The sequence below is a fragment of the Panicum virgatum genome, chromosome 4N, assembly GCF_016808335.1.
Source record: "Panicum virgatum strain AP13 chromosome 4N, P.virgatum_v5, whole genome shotgun sequence".
In the NCBI taxonomy this organism is placed as follows: Eukaryota; Viridiplantae; Streptophyta; class Magnoliopsida; order Poales; family Poaceae; genus Panicum; species Panicum virgatum.
Window position 1 is genome coordinate 45,882,960 of NC_053148.1, and position 18,382 is coordinate 45,901,341.

General features: G+C 46.2%; 1 protein-coding gene and 1 long non-coding RNA gene across 2 annotated transcripts; one reads left to right on the forward strand and one right to left on the reverse strand.

Annotated features, from left to right (window-relative positions):
- Positions 1-249: 249 nt before the first annotated feature.
- Positions 250-18,375, forward strand: LOC120668405. Its single transcript, XR_005672429.1, has 3 exons — positions 250-380; positions 17,974-18,038; positions 18,148-18,375. It is a non-coding gene; the product is annotated as an uncharacterized LOC120668405 (long non-coding RNA).
- Positions 15,200-15,825, reverse strand: LOC120668402. Its single transcript, XM_039948103.1, has one exon. The coding sequence runs from the start codon at positions 15,705-15,707 to the stop codon at positions 15,405-15,407; it is 303 nt and encodes a 100-aa protein (XP_039804037.1). The 5' UTR covers positions 15,708-15,825; the 3' UTR covers positions 15,200-15,404.
- Positions 18,376-18,382: the final 7 nt, after the last annotated feature.

The window sequence follows — 18,382 nt, forward strand, 5'->3', positions numbered from 1 at the left end:
CTTGTGCCAAACAGAGACTGACATCAGGGGACACCTATTTTTGGCGACTTGCATGGCCGACCAACAGGGTCTAGATACAGAGATTGGGTGGGTGCCCATTTGGTGAGAACTGGAAACTGAAGGGACCGTGGCCGAGTCGGTCAATTTTTTTGTCCATTATTATCAGTTGACTTGACTTGCGACGACTGGCCTGGTCTGTATACAAAGTCAGCTGGCCGCGGCAGTAGGCTCCCCACGAAGCTACATGCCTACCATCTACCAACAAGGCAACAACTCTGCGACGCTGTCCATCCAAGCAGCAGAGGAGAAGGAGGAGCTGCGAGCTCTCCAGTTTCACATGGATGGAGGATGGAGCTAGTTCTTGGGCTTCGGATTAGCGGGTACGTCATCATCTTACTCCACATATCTGCTGTTAATAATGGTTTTCTCTTGAGTCTAGTTCTGATCGTTGCGATGCGCCTTATTACGTTAGTCACGTTGCCAAAAAAAATTCATTGTGTATATGATACTTTTAACTGCTTAAGTATTCTCTGAAGGATTTCAAAGAACAACATTAGCATTGTCAAAGTAAATCTACTGTTTGGCACTGTAGATAGGAGGAAATGGAGGAGTAAATGCACTGTTTGGCACTGTAGATACACTGTTTGGCGCTGTAGACAGAGAGAGCGTGGGAAACGAGGCAAGAGCAAATTTGCTCTTGCTCTTGCCATTGTGGACAGCCTAATGGGTACCGAACTGACTAAAACCAGCCCGCCTCTAGCTGAGGATTTGTTTTTTTTTTTTGGTGAGGAAGCTGAGTTGTTGCCGTTTCTAGCCACTTAATTTCTTCTCAGATTGATTATCCATAGTTTTCCAATCTTATGTATTGCTTATTAGTTTACTGCGGTGCATATCGGGAGACATATAGATAGCTAAACAGAAATAATGCACCCAGATCTTTTGCCTCCCTAGAACAGAAGATTTTGCTTTTATGAAAAAGCCAAAAACAACATGTTAGGCCTAGGCTGCTCATTGCTCAAACGCGCAAATTAAAGCATCTCAGCCTGTAATTTACTCCGCTTATAAAAGATTTCGCGTGTTTTTTTCTAATTGTTAGAGTTTATAACTAACTTATTGTGTCATATGCCAACACAACATTTGTCAAAAAAAAAGATGGGGTTTCTTAATTACCGTAAGAGTTTATAACTTACTGTGAAATTGAACAAAAGACTTACCGGCACCACAAAAAGCTGCTGCCAATTCTTTTTTTTTTTTGGAAAACCAAATAGAGGCCAATGGAGATTAGGACGATGACCGTCAACGCCAAGTTTCTGTGAACGAGGTTCACGACTTGGACCTACTTGCAGCGAGCAAAGGCCCAGCTTCTGCGTGCAACTGTGCAAGTAAGTATTGGCGTTGGTCTCTCCATAGGCCTAGTATAGCTAAGTGGGCTGAAAGAATAATAAGCGGGCTGAATTCTAAACTGGACCGCATATTGAAGGCCAAGCCCAATGCATTGAACACATGCCTTTGCATGTTCACCAAAAGCAAGCAAGAAACAAGAATTTGTAAGACTCGATATGCAATGCAATGCAGTGCTCCTGCAATCTTTTTAATAAAAACAAGAATTTGCATTGCATGGACTCGATATGCACTCGATTCGTGTGTTCCGTTACATACAAGCGCATTTGCACTTGAATCTGCATGACTGTGAGTATCTGGGTTGATTAATAACCGATTTTCTTTAATGGCGCCTTTGCGCACAGAACCAACTTTTCTACTCTCTTATAAGAGAACTGGATTCTATAGGGGCCGGCAGCGCATTCTGCTAGTTAACTGTTCGCATTGCTACTGTGACTTACCCTATATCGTCGTCTTAATTGGACGGACGCATATATTTGGCTGTTCTCGCAACAATATCAAATGTGTTCTTTTGGGCTTTGGCTGGTTATACCGAGCCGATCGAGATGGATGCAGCAGGTGCGGGCGTGGTTTGGTGCCTTTAACAATATGCTGGTTTGCACTGTTTCACTCGATCTCCTCCAGGTAATCAGAGACTTGACCAATTGTGCTTCGCATGGTTTACGAGGAAGAAGCAGAGAAAAGGGTACTAACTAACCATGTGCATGATGCCTTCCTTCTTCGCGAAGAATAATGAACCCAAGAATGCGAAACCAAAGTTTCAGAATCCGGCATAGTAACGACGCCGGCTGTTACGAACACGGTAAGTGGAGAAGAGATTCGAAGGGAAAAGGCTAGCAATAGAGGGAGATTTCGGGAAGAACGGAGAAGAACCGGAAGAACTCGGAGGTCGAGTTCCGAATAGGATTCAGGTTTCTGTTCTGTTTCGTTGTCCTCCTCGGCGCAGCGCTGCCAGCTAATATAGCTGAGCTGTCCTGACGCTGGCGATTACAACAACGGCCCAAGGCCACACGGCCGGCCCAGTACAACACAGAGCAACACCACCTTTGGTCATAACATTTCCCGCCCCTAACAAGCAGCTTGTCCCCAAGCTGTCGCCGTTGGATATCGCCGACGAAGATCATCCTCATCTTCCCAGGTAGCAAGAGAAGGCGGCATCCCAGCCCATTGAACCTTGACGCGGAAAGCTGATGCGGTGCCCTTGGCCACCAGAGAACGCTCCAGAATGCAGTGGGGTAGTAGTTCCAGAGTTGGGTCAGAACATACCGCTGAGATATCAGGACTCGAATCCATAGCAGGGGCAATGTACCTTTTGAGTTGTGAAACATGTACCGCAGGGTGTATCTGGGCAGTTGCTGGAAGATCGAGCTTATATGCAACAGCACCCACCTTCTGTAGAATCTTGTAGGGGCCATAGAATTTGAAAGAAAGCTTCTGATTGCTCCTGTTGGCAACAGATGACTGCACATGAGGTTGAAGCTTGAGGTAGACCATGTCGCCCTCAGCAAAAACTCGCTCAGATCAATTGGCATCAGCATGGGCTTTCATTCTTTGTTGAGCCCGTAAGAGTTGTTGTTGGAGCAACCAATTCAACAAGTCGCGCTCTTTCAACCATTCATCCAGGTCAGCAGAAGAACATTCAGTTGAAGTGGAGATGCCAAAATGCCGTGGAGGATACCCGTAGAGAGCTTCAAATGGAGATCGGCCAATTGCAGATTGAAAGGCCGTGTTGTACCAGAATTCAGCAAGAGAAATCCACTTGTGCCATTGCTTTGGACAGGAATGAACCGTGCATCTGAGGAAAGCTTCGAGACACTGGTTTAACCGCTCCGTTTGACCATCCGTTTGAGGGTGGTAAGAGGAGCTCATCATGAGTTGAGTGTCAGAGAGTTTGAATAATTCTTGCCAAACATTACTTGTAAAGATCCTATCTCTGTCAGAGATAATAGCATCGGGCAACCCATGTAATCTGTAGATGTGACTGAAAAACAGCTGAGCTACTTGTAAGGCTGTAAATGGATGGGCCAAAGTGAGAAAATGAGCATATTTAGTGAATTTGTCTATGACAACCAGAATCACATCACAGCCCCCAGACTTAGGTAAGCCTTCTATGAAATCCATGCTGACTATAGACCAAGCTTGAGTTGGAATTGGCAAAGGTTGGAGTAGACCTGGCTGTTTGACATGTTCAGACTTTGCCTGCTGACAGATGGTACAGGATTGCACATAAGTGGTCACAGTAGATTTGAGATTTGGCCAAGCAAACATTGATTTAATCTGGTGGTAGGTTGAATGAATACCAGAATGACCACCAAGTCCACTGCTGTGCATGGCTTGCAGAATGTGGTTCTGAGCCAATTTGTTATTTCCAACCCAAATTCTGTCCTTAAGTCTGATGATGCCCTGCTGCAGAGAAAAACCTTTGGCATTTGGACTTGTAACAGCCAGTTCAGTCAGTAACTGCTTGGTGTCAGGGTCATCTAAATAGCAAGCCTGTAGATTATCCATCCACGTTGGAACCACTTGAGAGATGGCAAGAAAGTCTGGAGCTGAAGGAACGCGAGACAAGGCATCTGCAGCTTGATTTGTGCTTCCTTTCTTGTATTGCAGTTTATAGTAAAGATCCATGAGTTTGATCAAGGCCTTCTGTTGCAACTTTGTAGTTGCCCTGTGTTCAGTCAAAAAGACCAGACCTTCTGTGATCAGTCTTAATGATGAATTCTTGAGCTTGCAAGTATGGTCTCCATTTTTCTACAGCAAGGAGAATGGCCATGCATTCCTTCTCGTAGGTGGAGAGGGCCTGATTCCTGACACTCAGAGCTTTGCTGAGATATGAAATGGGGTGGCCTTCTTGCATGAGCACAGCACCTAACCCAATATCACTTGCATCAGTTTCTACAATGAACTGCTTAGAGAAGTCAGGCACAGCAAGAACTGGGGCTTGGATCAGAGCCTGTTGCAAGAGCAGAAATGCCTCATGTGCCTGAGGTGTCCACTGAAATTGCACACCCTTTTTCAAAAGTAAGGTTAGTGGTTTGCTCAAAATGCCATAGTGTTTAATGAATATTCTATAGTAACCTGTGAGCCAAGGCATCCTCTCAGTTCTTTCAAGGTTTTTGGTACTGGCCACTGGGCAATAGCCTGAATTTTAGAAGGCTCAGTTGCCACACCTTTGAGCAGAAATAGTATGACCCAGGTATTCTAATTGTTGTTTGGCAAATTCACATTTACTCAACTTGATGAGAAAGTGATGAGTATCCAAGATCTAAAAAACTTGTTCCAGGTGCTGAATATGTTCTGCAAGAGAGTTGCTGTAAATCAACACATCATCCATAAACACCAAGACATGCTTTCTTAGGAGGTCAGCAAATATCTGATTCATAATACTTTGGAAGGTTGCTGGAGCATTGGTGAGCCCAAATGGCATCACCCTGAACTCGAACAGGCCATGATGTGTTCTAAAGGCTGTCTTGAACTCATCAGCTGGAGCCACTCTAATTTGATGATAGCCAGCTCGAAAGTCTAACTTGGTAAACCAACAAGCACCTGCCAACTCATCTAGGAGTTCATCAACAATAGGAAGAGGATGCTTGTTCTTAATTGTGATGTTGTTCAGATGACGATAATCGACACAAAAGCGCCATGATCCATCCTTTTTCTTAACAAGAAGCACTGGTGAAGCAAATGAGCTAGAACTGTGGGCAATGACACCATTCTTCAACATAGCAGCCACTTGGGCTTCAATCTCAGTCTTTTGTTGAGGAGAATACCTGTATGGACGCACATTTACTGGCTGTGCTCCAGGAACCAGAGGAATATGATGATCATAATCACGTGATGGAGGAAGAGTAGTTGGTTCCTGAAAGAGATGATGATATTTTTGAACAACCTCTTTTATCTGAATGGGCATGTCAGGAAGATCAACTGCATCTGCAGACAAGGACTGAACCTCTAGAATCCCATCAGAGTGGTGAATAGCCTGCACTTGCAAACAGTGGACAAGTGCTTTCTTCTTAAGAAGCCCTTTAAGCTTATGGGCACTGACTGGGGTGTTGGAATGATCTCTTTCCTAATAGACCCAACGGCCTATTAGGCCCCCTAATCCGCGCCCTGATCGGGGGCGCCCAACCCTTAATGGTTGGTGGGCCCCCGCTGCACAGCGCTAGAATAAAAGGGGTGAAGGGGCCGGGGCACGTACAACGAAGTTCGTCGCGCCGCCAGTACCCTTTTCCCACATCCTAAACCCTAGCCGATCTAGGGGGAGTGCTGGAGCAGCGGGAAGCCCCACCTCCGCCGCTTTCATCGCCGCCATCGTCCACGACGCCGTTCGCTCCGGCATCGACTACACTGCTCCAATCGTCGCCGCCTTTGAGCGGATCTGCATCAGCGAACCCGTGATGGCCGGATCTAACTCTACTGCAGGCTCTGAAGGTCCTCTACTCCGCTCCTCTATCTCTTTTCTCTACGCTATTGTTGTAGTTCTAGGTTTATCTTGAACTCAGATCATAGAAAAGAGAAAGAAATCCCGCTCGATCCGTACACAGTGTTGTTACTAGACTCTAACATTGGTATCAGACGCCTACACTAAGTGTAGATCGAGATGGGAAGTGTAGATTCGGTCACGAATCAAAGAATCAAGACACAGAAAAAGCAAATCGATGCAAATCGAAAAAGAAAAGAAAAGTCGAAACCCTAACCCTAACCCTAACCCTAAGAGGAAAAAGGGGGCGGGGCTTTACCTGGGTGTAACCACAGGCTCCACCGCCGGTCACCGACCGCGCGGGAGCTCAACAGAAGGCCGGCTCGCCGGCACAGATCGGAGGCGCCGCTCGTGGACTCGGGTAGCTTCTCCACGCGCGGGCTCCGAAAGGGCACCACCGCCAAGCCGCTCGACGGCGGCGTGCTCCCACACAGGGGAGCACGCGCGCCGGCGAGGGGGCCGGCGGCGGCGCCGCCGCTTTTTTCCCTGGCTCCATGGCTGCCGCCGTTGCGTGGAGAGAGAAGGGAGAGGGAAGAATGGAATAGGGTTTGCGGGGACGACGCCGGCGTCGCCGGTTTTGTTCAGGCGAAAAGACCGGACGACCGTCGGATTTGATCCGACGGCCGGCGGTGGCCGAGCGACGAATGGGCCACAATCGGCCCGAGAGGGAAGCCGCGGCGGGCCAATTCGGCGGCCCGGCCGTTGGCTGTCGGGCCTCGGGCCCACGAGGAGGCGGCCGAGCAGGCCGCTGGGCCGAATTATCAGTGTACTGTTTTGTCGTTTTTTTTTTTTTTCTATTTCCAGAAGCAATTTCAATGGTATTTTGCATGAATTTGTTTATAATTTGATCTCTATTCAATTTTGCACCAACGTGTATATTGTTTAAAGCTAAAAGTTCACAGTATTGCTTCTGAAAATAGAAATTTTCTACTTGTTTCCGCTGCAAAAGTCATTACAGTTGCTCTTTACTTTAATTCGAACCAACGAGACAATTAAAGTTTAAGAGCATGGTTAAAAGATTATTTTTGAGCATTATGGTATTGTTAATTTTCTGACCAACGTTGTTAATTACAATACTGTAATTTCATAGTTTTTGTGCATTTATTTCTATTTCTGCCCAACGGTGATATAGATTTAATTGCATAAACAGTTGTATGTTCTATTTTGACCAACGTTGGAATTTTACATGCAATTATTGTTATTATGTTCTCACTATTTTTTGAAATTTTCAGCGGGGATGAACTTGATGGGATTCATCAGTCACATTCCGACTTTAAAAGGAGACAACTATGGCGAATGGATCAAGAAGGTTGATCTTGCTTTCGTCTGTGGAGAGGTGGATGAGATCATCACCACTCCAAAGCCCACTGAGCCACCGGCTCCAGTGAGAGGGGAATCTGACACTGATGCTGAGTGGCAGAAAAAGCAAAGGGACTATGCTCCCTTAAAGATGGCTTATGATCTCGAAAAGACAAAGTGGAATAACGCCAACAAGAAATGTGTGGCAGTTATAAAGAACACAATTGATCCTAACATTTTGGGTTCAATTGGAGAATGTGATTCAGCTGCTGAGTACCTTGCAAAGATAAAGAATCAGTTTACTGGTTCTTCAAAGACTTATGCTACACAGATCATAGAGCAGTTGATCACAAAAAGGTACTATGGCAATGCCGGTACGATAAGAGATCATATCATGGGGATGTGTGCTTTGAACTCCAAGCTCAAACCAATGGACTTGGATCTCAAAGAAGAGTTTATGGTGCACCTGGTGTTCGCCTCTCTGCCAAAAGAGTTTGCAACGTTCGTTGTAAACTATAACTCACAGCCAGAGAAGTGGAACATGGAAAAGGCAATTGCAATGTGTGCACAAGAGGAAGATAGACTCAAGAAACAGAATGGTGGGTCTGTCAATTTTGTGCATAATAACAAGAAAAGGCCTTTCCAAGCTGCTTCTTCATCTAAAGCTAAAGACAAAGCCCCTATGCCACAGAAGTATCAGCAACAGCGTCAGCAACAGCGCACTCCAGCTCCAGATGAGTGCTTCCACTGTTTTGACAAGGGGCATCGCAAAGCAGATTGTCCCGCTTATTTAAAGATGATAATGGCAAAGAATGGTGAGAATATAATTTCATTTGTTAATGAATCCCTGTATTTAAAGTTTTCTAAATCTACTTGGTGGATTGATTCTGGTGCAACTGTGCATGTTGCAAATTCTTTACAGGGATTCCGTTCGACAAGGACTACGCTAAGAAGCGAAAGACAAATTAAAGTCGCGAACGGAGTACAAGCAGATGTTGAAGCTGTTGGCGATGTCTCCATCGAGCTAGTTAATGGTTTCATGCTTGTATTAAAAGATGTTTTATTTGTTCCTTCGCTTCAAAGAAACTTGATCAGTGTATCACGCTTAGACACAGATGGTTTTGGTTGTCATTTTGCGAATGGCAAATGTGAACTATGGTTTGATAATAATTGTATTGGTGATGCTGTCCTTTACAATGATCTTTATTTATTATCTATGCGTGATAAAGTGCATTCTGTATGTAATGTGAATGTGAATGAATCCTTGTCAGAGAAAGAAACAAAGAAAAGAAAGAGAACTCAAGATACTTCATCGAAATTATGGCACTGTCGTTTAGGCCATATTTCGAGGGGGAGAATTGAAAGATTAGTGAAAAGTGAAATTCTTCCACAGCTAGAGTTCTCTGACCTTGAACAATGCGTTGAATGCATTAAAGGAAAATTAGTAAAGCAAATTAAAAAGGGTGCCAAACGAAGTGCAGGAACGTTAGAAATAATTCACACTGATATATGTGGACCGTTTCCTGTGAAAAGTGTGGATGGCTATGATTCGTTCATAACATTCACAGACGATTACTCCCGCTATGGTTACATTTATCCAATTAAAGAAAGATCTGAAGCATTGGATAAATTTAAAATATTCAAAGCTGAGGTAGAAAATCAGCTTGACAAAAGGATTAAAATAGTAAGATCAGACCGTGGAGGGGAGTACTACGGTCGACATACCCCTTATGGACAAGTTCCTGGACCTTTTGCGAGGTTTTTACAGGAAAATGGTATAGTTGCCCAATACTCTACACCGGGGGAGCCTCAGCAAAATGGAGTAGCTGAAAGGCGCAACCGTACACTAATGGATATGGTGCGCAGTATGATGAGTTATTCCTCATTGCCATTGAGTCTGTGGATGGAGGCGTTGAAAACCGCCATCCATATTCTAAACAGAGTGCCAAGCAAATCAGTGCCCAAAACACCGTATGAGCTATGGACAGGAAGAGAACCCTCACTGACTCACCTACGGGTCTGGGGGAGCCCAGCTGAGGCTAAAGTGTTTAATCCAAATATTGGAAAACTGGATTCCAAAACTGTAAGCTGCCACTTTATAGGCTATCCTGAAAAGTCGAAAGGTTTTCGTTTCTACTGCCCAGACAGACATACAAAGTTTGTAGAAACGAGACATGCTGTCTTTCTAGAAAGTGAAATGATCAGGGGGAGCATGGTACCTAGAGAAATTGACCTTGAGGAGAAGCGGGTGTATGTGCCTACTCCTATGATTCAAGAGCCATTTTTCTCACTACCTGTTGATGCTGCACCAAAAGTTCCTGAAATAGTGACGTCAGTACCTTCTTCGGTTGTTGCTGCGCCAACTATTCCAGTTATTACGGTGTCAACACCTGTCGCAACTCCACCCATACCAACAGTGAGCGAAGGTTTGGAACCTGTCATCCAGGAACCGCCTGAACCCGCGATTGGACATGAGGAGGAGGTGCTACAGCCCCCTATGGAAAATATGCCAGAAGTTGAGGCACAAAATGTGCCACAAGCAGTGGCCCTTAGAAGGTCACAAAGAGAAAGAAGGTCGGCTATTTCTAGCGACTATGAAGTTTATAATACAGAAGAGGTTCATATGGAGGGTGATCCCGCTTCATATGAAGAAGCCATGAGAAGTATTCACTCATCCAAATGGCTGGAAGCTATGAAAGATGAGATGAAATCAATGAGTTCCAATGGTGTTTGGGACTTAGAGGAAATTCCTAAAGGAGCCAAAACAGTAGGCTGTAAATGGGTTTACAAGATAAAACATGACTCCAAAGGGAATGTAGAAAGGTTCAAAGCACGACTCGTGGCAAAAGGCTTTACGCAAAGAGAAGGGATAGACTATAACGAAACCTTTTCTCCGGTTTCGTGTAAGAATTCCTTCAGGATTATAATGGCATTGGTGGCACATTATGACTTAGAGTTACATCAGATGGATGTAAAGACGGCATTTCTTAACGGGGATTTGTATGAAAATGTTTATATGGCACAACCAAAAGGTTTTGTCATGAAAGGAAAAGAACATATGGGGTGTCGCTTAAAGAAATCCATTTATGGATTAAAGCAAGCCTCTAGGCAGTGGTATTTAAAGTTTGATGAAACCATAAGAAAATTTGGGTTTAAAGAAAATGAGGAGGACAATTGCATTTATGCAAAGTTCAGAAGTGGAAAATTTATTTTCCTGATCTTGTATGTGGATGACATTCTACTTGCTAGTAGTGATGTTGGTCTACTACTAGAGACAAAGGAATTCTTGTCCTCAAACTTTGATATGAAAGATCTCGGTGAAGCTTCATTTGTTTTGGGAATTGAAATTCACCGAGATAGAACAAAGGGGGTATTAGGACTGTCACAAAAGGCATACTTAGAAAAAATTCTAAAGAAATACAGTATGCATATGTGCAAGCCTTCACCTGCTCCAATAGTCAAGGGCGATAGATTTGGGAAATTTCAATGTCCCAGGAACCAGTATGAGATCGATCAAATGAAAGCGGTTCCATATGCTTCAGCTGTCGGAAGCCTACAGTATGCTCAAGTTTGTACACGCCCTGACTTAGCTTTTGTTACCGGGATACTTGGCAGATATCAAAGTAATCCAGGACAGGCACACTGGATTATGGTAAAGAAAGCATTACGTTATGTGCAAGGCACAAAAGGCCTCATGCTAACATACAGAAAATCCGACTCCCTAGAGATAGAAGGGTACTCAGATGCAGATTTTGCGGGGGACATCGATGACCGAAAGTCCACGTCCGGTTATGTGTTCACACTCGCAGGAGGAGCTATATCGTGGAAAAGCTCCAAACAAAGCGTCACTGCATCATCGACGATGTACGCTGAATTTGTAGCATGTTATGAGGCTTCGGGGCAGGTTGAATGGTTAAAGAAATTCATACCCGGTTTAAGAGTGGTAGACAGCATTCAAAGACCACTCAGAATGTACTGCGACAATGAACCAGCAGTGTTTTATGCTCACAACAATAAGTCAAGTGGTGCTGCCAAACACATTGACATAAAGTTTTATGTTGTGAAAGAGAAAATCCAGAATCACTCTATTACACTCGAGCATATAAGTACAAAGAAAATGCTTGCGGATCCGCTCACTAAAGGCTTACCACCCAATGTGTTCATGGAACACATAGCCGGCATGGGTTTAAGGGAAAGCCTGTGATTTCTGGAGAATAAAAAGGGCCCAAAAGATAAAGAATTTTGTTTCAAAAACAGTGATGTATGTGGTAGCTGTTGAGTCTATCGGCCTTGGACCGTGATGATAAAGCATGCTCTATTCATTAATCTGTGATGGAACAATTAAAGAAAAAGTTTCAAGTAAAGGTATAAAGTTAAAAGAACAAAGTGAGATCAAGGGGGAGAATGTTGGAATGATCTCTTTCCTAATAGACCCAACGGCCTATTAGGCCCCCTAATCCGCGCCCTGATCGGGGGCGCCCAACCCTTAATGGTTGGTGGGCCCCCGCTGCACAGCGCTAGAATAAAAGGGGTGAAGGGGCCGGGGCACGTACAACGAAGTTCGTCGCGCCGCCAGTACCCTTTTCCCACATCCTAAACCCTAGCCGATCTAGGGGGAGTGCTGGAGCAGCGGGAAGCCCCACCTCCGCCGCTTTCATCGCCGCCATCGTCCACGACGCCGTTCGCTCCGGCATCGACTACACTGCTCCAATCGTCGCCGCCTTTGAGCGGATCTGCATCAGCGAACCCGTGATGGCCGGATCTAACTCTACTGCAGGCTCTGAAGGTCCTCTACTCCGCTCCTCTATCTCTTTTCTCTACGCTATTGTTGTAGTTCTAGGTTTATCTTGAACTCAGATCATAGAAAAGAGAAAGAAATCCCGCTCGATCCGTACACAGTGTTGTTACTAGACTCTAACATGGGGTACATGGCTGAATGATATCTCTGATGCCCTTAAGCTCAATTCGACGGCCCAGATGAGGAAACCTCATTACCTTCTTTTTCCAGTGAATCCATGTTGGACTGTGCTGCTCCAGCCAATCAGCCCCAATAATCATATCATAATGCTTCAGAGGCAAAACTCTGGTATCATGAGAAAGGGTATGGCCCTGAGTGAACCATTGCAACTGCATAATCATAGTGTCAGCTACCATGGGGGTGACATCAGCTGTATAAAATTGGATACTGTCACAGGGTGTGCTGGGTTGACCAATCAAGGATGCCATGTGATTGCCGATAAAGGTGCCTACACTTCCAGAGTCAAGGAGGATTAGCACCTCTTGTTTCCCAATGCAACCTCTGAACCGAATGATGTTTCGTTTCTTTGGTGGAGAATGGCTCACAGCAGCAGGTTGGACTGCCAAGACAACTTCATCAGCATCATCAGTCATCTGCATTTCAGTTTCAGAGTCTGAACTCTGAAGTATCATCCAACTGAAAAATCTCCATGACTTCCTGAATCACATGCAGGGGCACATTAGGTGGACATTTGTGACCGTGACCCCATTTCTCACCACAAACAAAGCAAAGACCATTAGCTTTTCTGTAGGCCTTGATGGCTGCCCATTTATCATCAGAAGCAGGCTTGTCAGACTTAAGACTTGTTGTCTTGGACTTATCAGATTTTTCATTAGCAGTGAGAGACCGACTACCAGTCTTGACAGACATAGGATGTCTGGATTGCTCTTGCTCATGCAACAAAACCAATGCACTAGCAGTATCGACAGTTTTGGGTTGATGAAGTATGAGTGCAGAGCGGATTTCCTCTTTCAAGCCATTAAGAAATCGAGTAACAAGAAACACATCATCATAGGAGCTATTATAGAGCAGGATTTGGTTGGACAATTGCTCGAAAGCCGCATAATATTCAGAGACCGATCCAGTTTGCCTAAGCAAATCTAACTGACGCATGTGAGTCTGATACTGGTTCTTGTCGAAACGCTCACAAACCGCAGAACACAAGGTCTCCCAACTAGTCACTCGGCTACGCAGTTCAAGGGTCTGCAGCCAGGTAGCAGCAGGTCCAAAAAAGTTCAACGCAACGGGTCTTGAGCGATTCACTAACATTATAGACCTCAAAGAACATCTCACATCTCTCCTTCCAGAGCCGTGGATTCTCTCCGTCGAACTTGGGAAACTCAAGTTTGGGCAGGGGAGCGTTGCGGGATGAACTACCGTGAAACTCCGAATCAGCATCACGAAAGAGGGAAGGGGCTCATGAGACATATCCGTGACCGGGTGTGGCGGATGGGATCCCAAAATCCCACCGCCAGCATCCCGGTGATGGTTGGTGACGTGGTGCCCGCTGGGCCACTCCAAGGACGGTGCAGATGGGCGCACGTCCTGATGAGGAGCCAAGTTGAGGTCGAACGGGTTAGACCCGCGTGGAACTGGATGCGGGGGGGCCGTCGCCGGGCGCGAAGGGGGTTGTTCTGGTGGAGGCGGCGGAGCTGCTTCGAGTCGGTCAAGGCAGGAAGCCGTGGTCTCCGACTGAATGAGAAGCTTCTCCATGGAGATGTCGGCGGAGGACTTCCATGCTTCCAGACCGGAGAGCTTGTCGAGCACCTTCGTCATCGCAGCATCAAATCCGTCGAACTTCTTCGCCAGATCATCCATGGAGGTCGTCATCAGCGCTTCAAACTTGGTGGGCGACCGGGAAGGCGCCAGAGCGAGGAACTGGCGATTTGGAAAAAAAATTTGGTGGTGGTGGCTCTAGATACTAATTGTTACGAACACGGTAAGTGGAGAAGAGATTCGAAGGGAAAAGGCTAGCAATAGAGGGAGATTTCGGGAAGAACGGAGAAGGACCGGAAGAACTCGGAGGTCGAGTTCCGAATAGGATTCAGGTTTCTGTTCTGTTCGTTGTCCTCCTCGGCGCAGCGCTGCCAGCTAATATAGCTGAGGCTGTCCCGACGCTGGCGATTACAACAACAGCCCAAGGCCACACGGTAACGGCCCAAGGCCACACGGCCGGCCCAGTACAACACAGAGCAACACGATGGTCATAACACCGGCCGCCGGTTATGCTGTAGTTCTCGCTTAATTGGAGGAGATTCTATATGTGTGTTTAGATTAGAGTAGCGACTTAGATCTGCAGCTTGGTCATCGGCGGAAGATTCTGCCGCGCGCGCGCGCGCGCGGCGAGCGAGGCCGACCCGTCACGCGGCGGTTCCAGACATCGGCATGCCGCATGCAGCAGCGCCGCCGCAGGCACCGGGCTGTGCATGCCGTGCGATCGATCACCGATCGATGAGATCAGAGGTGCGGAAATTGTCGCTATACATATCTTTTTCTTAGTAATATTAGCTAGCTTCAAGCTATTTATTATGGCGTGGGAGCGAGATGCATGCACCTGCGGCCTTGTGCAACCCCCGCCGTGCCATCGACGCAGGGAGGGAGGATCGTCGGATCGATACCTCCGGCGATCCACCTCCACGTGGCGGAGAAAACACGCGGGGGTCGTGGAAGAAACCACCCGCGGCCTCCACGCGGGGCTTCGTGCCCAAGTTTTGGAGTTGTAGGGCCGGAGGCAGGGGGTCCAATGGATGAGGAAGGCGGAGGCTAGGGTTTTCATGGAAATTACTGCTCTTCCTCGAGGAAGCTGCTAATTGCATGTTGGTTACCACTATTATTAGCTTACCTTAGTGCTTACGCAGTCTGAACACTGAAAAAAAAAATCTAATAGCAGCGAGCGATGGACTTATATTGCAACCAGCAGCAATAATCCGATCGACAAGCGGAATCATAAACCGAAAGAGATGAACATGCATGCGCTGGTATAAAACTCAGTGCAAAAAGACGATCAGCTAGCCTTCCTTTTCTCCTTTCGTTTTTATTACCGCAGCATATGCACACCTCTCACGAGTCACGATGTGGAGAGTTGGAGATCTATCTGTTCCATCTGGTGTTCCAACATATATGTATCCGTTCAAATTAAAAAAAAACAGAAAGTTTGCTCGAACAAGTAACGTACTCATATACCTATGCAAAGGATCAGATGATGGATGTACAAGAGCAGGTAATAAGCTCAATCGATGTGTGCATAGACAGGGAATATACACTTATGTTACACCGGCCGGAGAAGCAAATTAAGAAGAAAGAGTAAAAAAAAAATCTAGCGCAGGTACTACTAGCTAGTAGCTATACGTACCAGGAAGGCCGGACCCTTCCATGCGGCGCCGCGCCAGAGACCATGCGCCGCCGCTAACGCCGGCGCGCCCGTCGTCAGTTCATCAGCCAAACCAGCATGTTCAGCCCGATGATCCAAACAACATAGGCCGCGAGCAGCCACTCGGCCGAAGGGGGCGCCACGGGGAGGGCGTCAGCGAAGAGAAGGTACGCGGCGGCGGCGATCATCGCGACAAGAGCGACGAGCACGGCGCGGCCACGCGGCCAGATGCTCCTCCTCCTCTGCCACCCACGGCGGTGCCCGCCGCCGTTCGCCTCGTCGCGACTCGGCGGCGGCCGCGGCGGCCCGGGCGCCTTCCCCTTGCCGCGGGCCGTCAGGCTGCCGGTTCCGGCCTCCATCACGCCGATCCGAGCCGGCGATGGTGTGGTGCTCCGTCCCCGTCTTGTCGCTTTGCCTGAACTCTGAAGGGTGTGCACTGCCTACCGCGTGCTACCGTTCTGAAGGATGTGGTGCTCCCCGTCTTCTCGCTGTGCCTTTTTATGCCTGACGTGTGGTAGCTTTATAATTTTGCAAGGGGGAAAAAACGGGGCGGCCTTGAGCGAGGCCCTCCCGGAGGGGAAGGTTCCTGGAAGACGGTGTCTGGCGCTAGCCTAGCTTCCCGGAAGCTTCATTCATAAGATAAGATCGATCAGCTACGTAGGAAAGCTATGCCTGGACACGTTGCCACGCCGCGGCCATGGTAGAGGCCGACCGGCCGAGTTGTTAAGTTCTGTCATGGACATTATTGAGTTTCATTCCAAACTCTTGGAACACTCAATATGCACGTCATTGCAAAGTTGAAATAAGGTTCAGACGACCCAACATTATACTGAAAACCATTTCAATTCGTATATAATGGTGGAATGAAGAACCTATGAGAAGATCCGTAAACTTTGACCTCCTACTATCCTAGTACCACGTCTGGTCCACCGGTGACGGGGAGCGAAAATAATATATAACTAGAAACTGGGCGCGCCTTTGGCGCGCCAGCTTGGGCTGGTACAGTAGATGGCCTGTGAGTAGTATTAGTGCAGACTATGTCTAGAGGATTATACAATTGACATGGAGGTGGGGATTAAGTGGACAAAGAAAGCGATGATGGAGTCCCGGAGATCTTAGTTGTAGGTTTGGGAATTTTGTAAATAGAATTTATATTGTAATTGTGAAAAGAAAGATTTGTACATTTTTTCTTAAGCTGAAAGCTTAATATAAATGCGAAAACGGGAGAGTTCAAGGTAGAATCATGAAAGTTAGCAATCTGTAGACACGTGATGGTATTTTTTTTAAGAAATTAGGGGTAAATATTTATGTGAACGAATTATGAAAATATTTTTTAATTTAAAATTTTGTTGTGTAGCAGGGATTTAGATTTTCAAATTTTGAGTGATTTTTTGTATTCAAAACTTTTTGACATAAAAATATTTCAGTGTCCGAATCATAGGTAGAATGGATTTCATATAAGCATTGGTGTGAATGAATTGTGGAAGTGTTTTGAGTTTACAAATATGCTCTGTAATAAAAGCTGTATATTTTGAAATGTTAAGCAAATTTTATGTTGGACACATTTTGGTTCGAATGTGTTTTGGTAGTCGAATTGTATGTATAGTGTCGCTAGTGTAGAAGTAATGAATGAAATGGATTGTTACATAATTTAAGTATTATTCGAGGGTATTTCGAAGAAAATTCTTGAGAGAGGGAAAAGACGGCGGGTTGTATTCCAAGGAAGTTAGGGGATTTTTTTTTTTGCAAAATGTCCTAAGTTCGAGGACTTTTTTTTCGAAATGACTGGGAGACGCAAGATCTGGTATTCCAAGGAAGTTCGAGGACTTTTTTGCAAAATGGCCTAAGTTCGAGGACTTTTTTGCAAAATGTCCGGGGACTTTTTTGCAAAATGTCCGGGGACTTTTTTTGCAAAATGGCCTAAGTTCGAGGACTTTTTTGCAAAATGACCGAGGACTTTTTTGCAAAATGGCCTAAGTTCGAGGACTTTTTTTGCAAAATGACCGGGGACTTTTTTGCAAAATGGCCTAAGTACGAGGACTTTTTTGCAAAATGACCGGGGGCTTTTTTGCAAAATAGCCTAAGTTCGAGGACTTTTTTGCAAAATGGCCGGGCTTTTTTGCAGAATGGCCAAAGTTCGAGGACTTTTTTGCAAAATGTCGAGGTTTTTTTGGCAAAATGACCTAAGTTCGAGGACTTTTTTGCAAAATGATCGGGAAACGCAAGATCTAGGCCGTCCGCCCGGCCGATCCGACGGCCGGGAATTGCGGGCGACGTGGCGCGATGGTTGGCCCGAGCTTGGTCCAGGATTAGAAGTATAGAGATGGTCGCTCTCAGTGCTTTGATTTTACTGCTTTCGCATGGCAGCAGGATCCTGCTTTTTTGAATCAATGGCCTGTTATTCTCAAACCTCATCAAAGCCGGGAAAGCGCGTGGAAGCTTATTAGCTTAGGATAATAATACATCGAGAGTACTAGTCATCGTCAGCATGCTGCGCCAGCTGTTATATTAGGTCAAAACTTTCACTCATCACCCATCACCTTGCGTTGTGTTTGGACTTTGGCTCGGTGTTGTTTTTCACTTTTACCCACAATTAATCCACCGCGATCTTATCCATGTATCCAGGGTGGCATATACATAGTATGTATACTCGTGAGTCGTGATCGATCATGCTAAAGCGTCCGATCAAGGTATGGCGAAATAATCTTAATCAAGGCGGCCATTTGCAATGACGACCGCGCCGCACGGCGTTCTCCAGAACGCGTACGTACGCTTTGCTGAATTCCTTGACGTTCGCAGCCTGGCGTCACCGCTGGGACACGTGTAATCCCTAGCTTGGTGGCATGACGATGGAGCGAAGCTGGCTCTCACGCAGGTGCCGATCAGTACCAGAATGTGCATTAGTCAACCAACTCCTCCGAGGGATCAGTACCAGATTTCAAAAAGCTGTCGTCCCTTTCAAGCAGAATGTGCATTTTTGTAATTTGTTTGACTGGTTGCATTCCTTATGACAAGAGCTGGTAACGACTTGTTA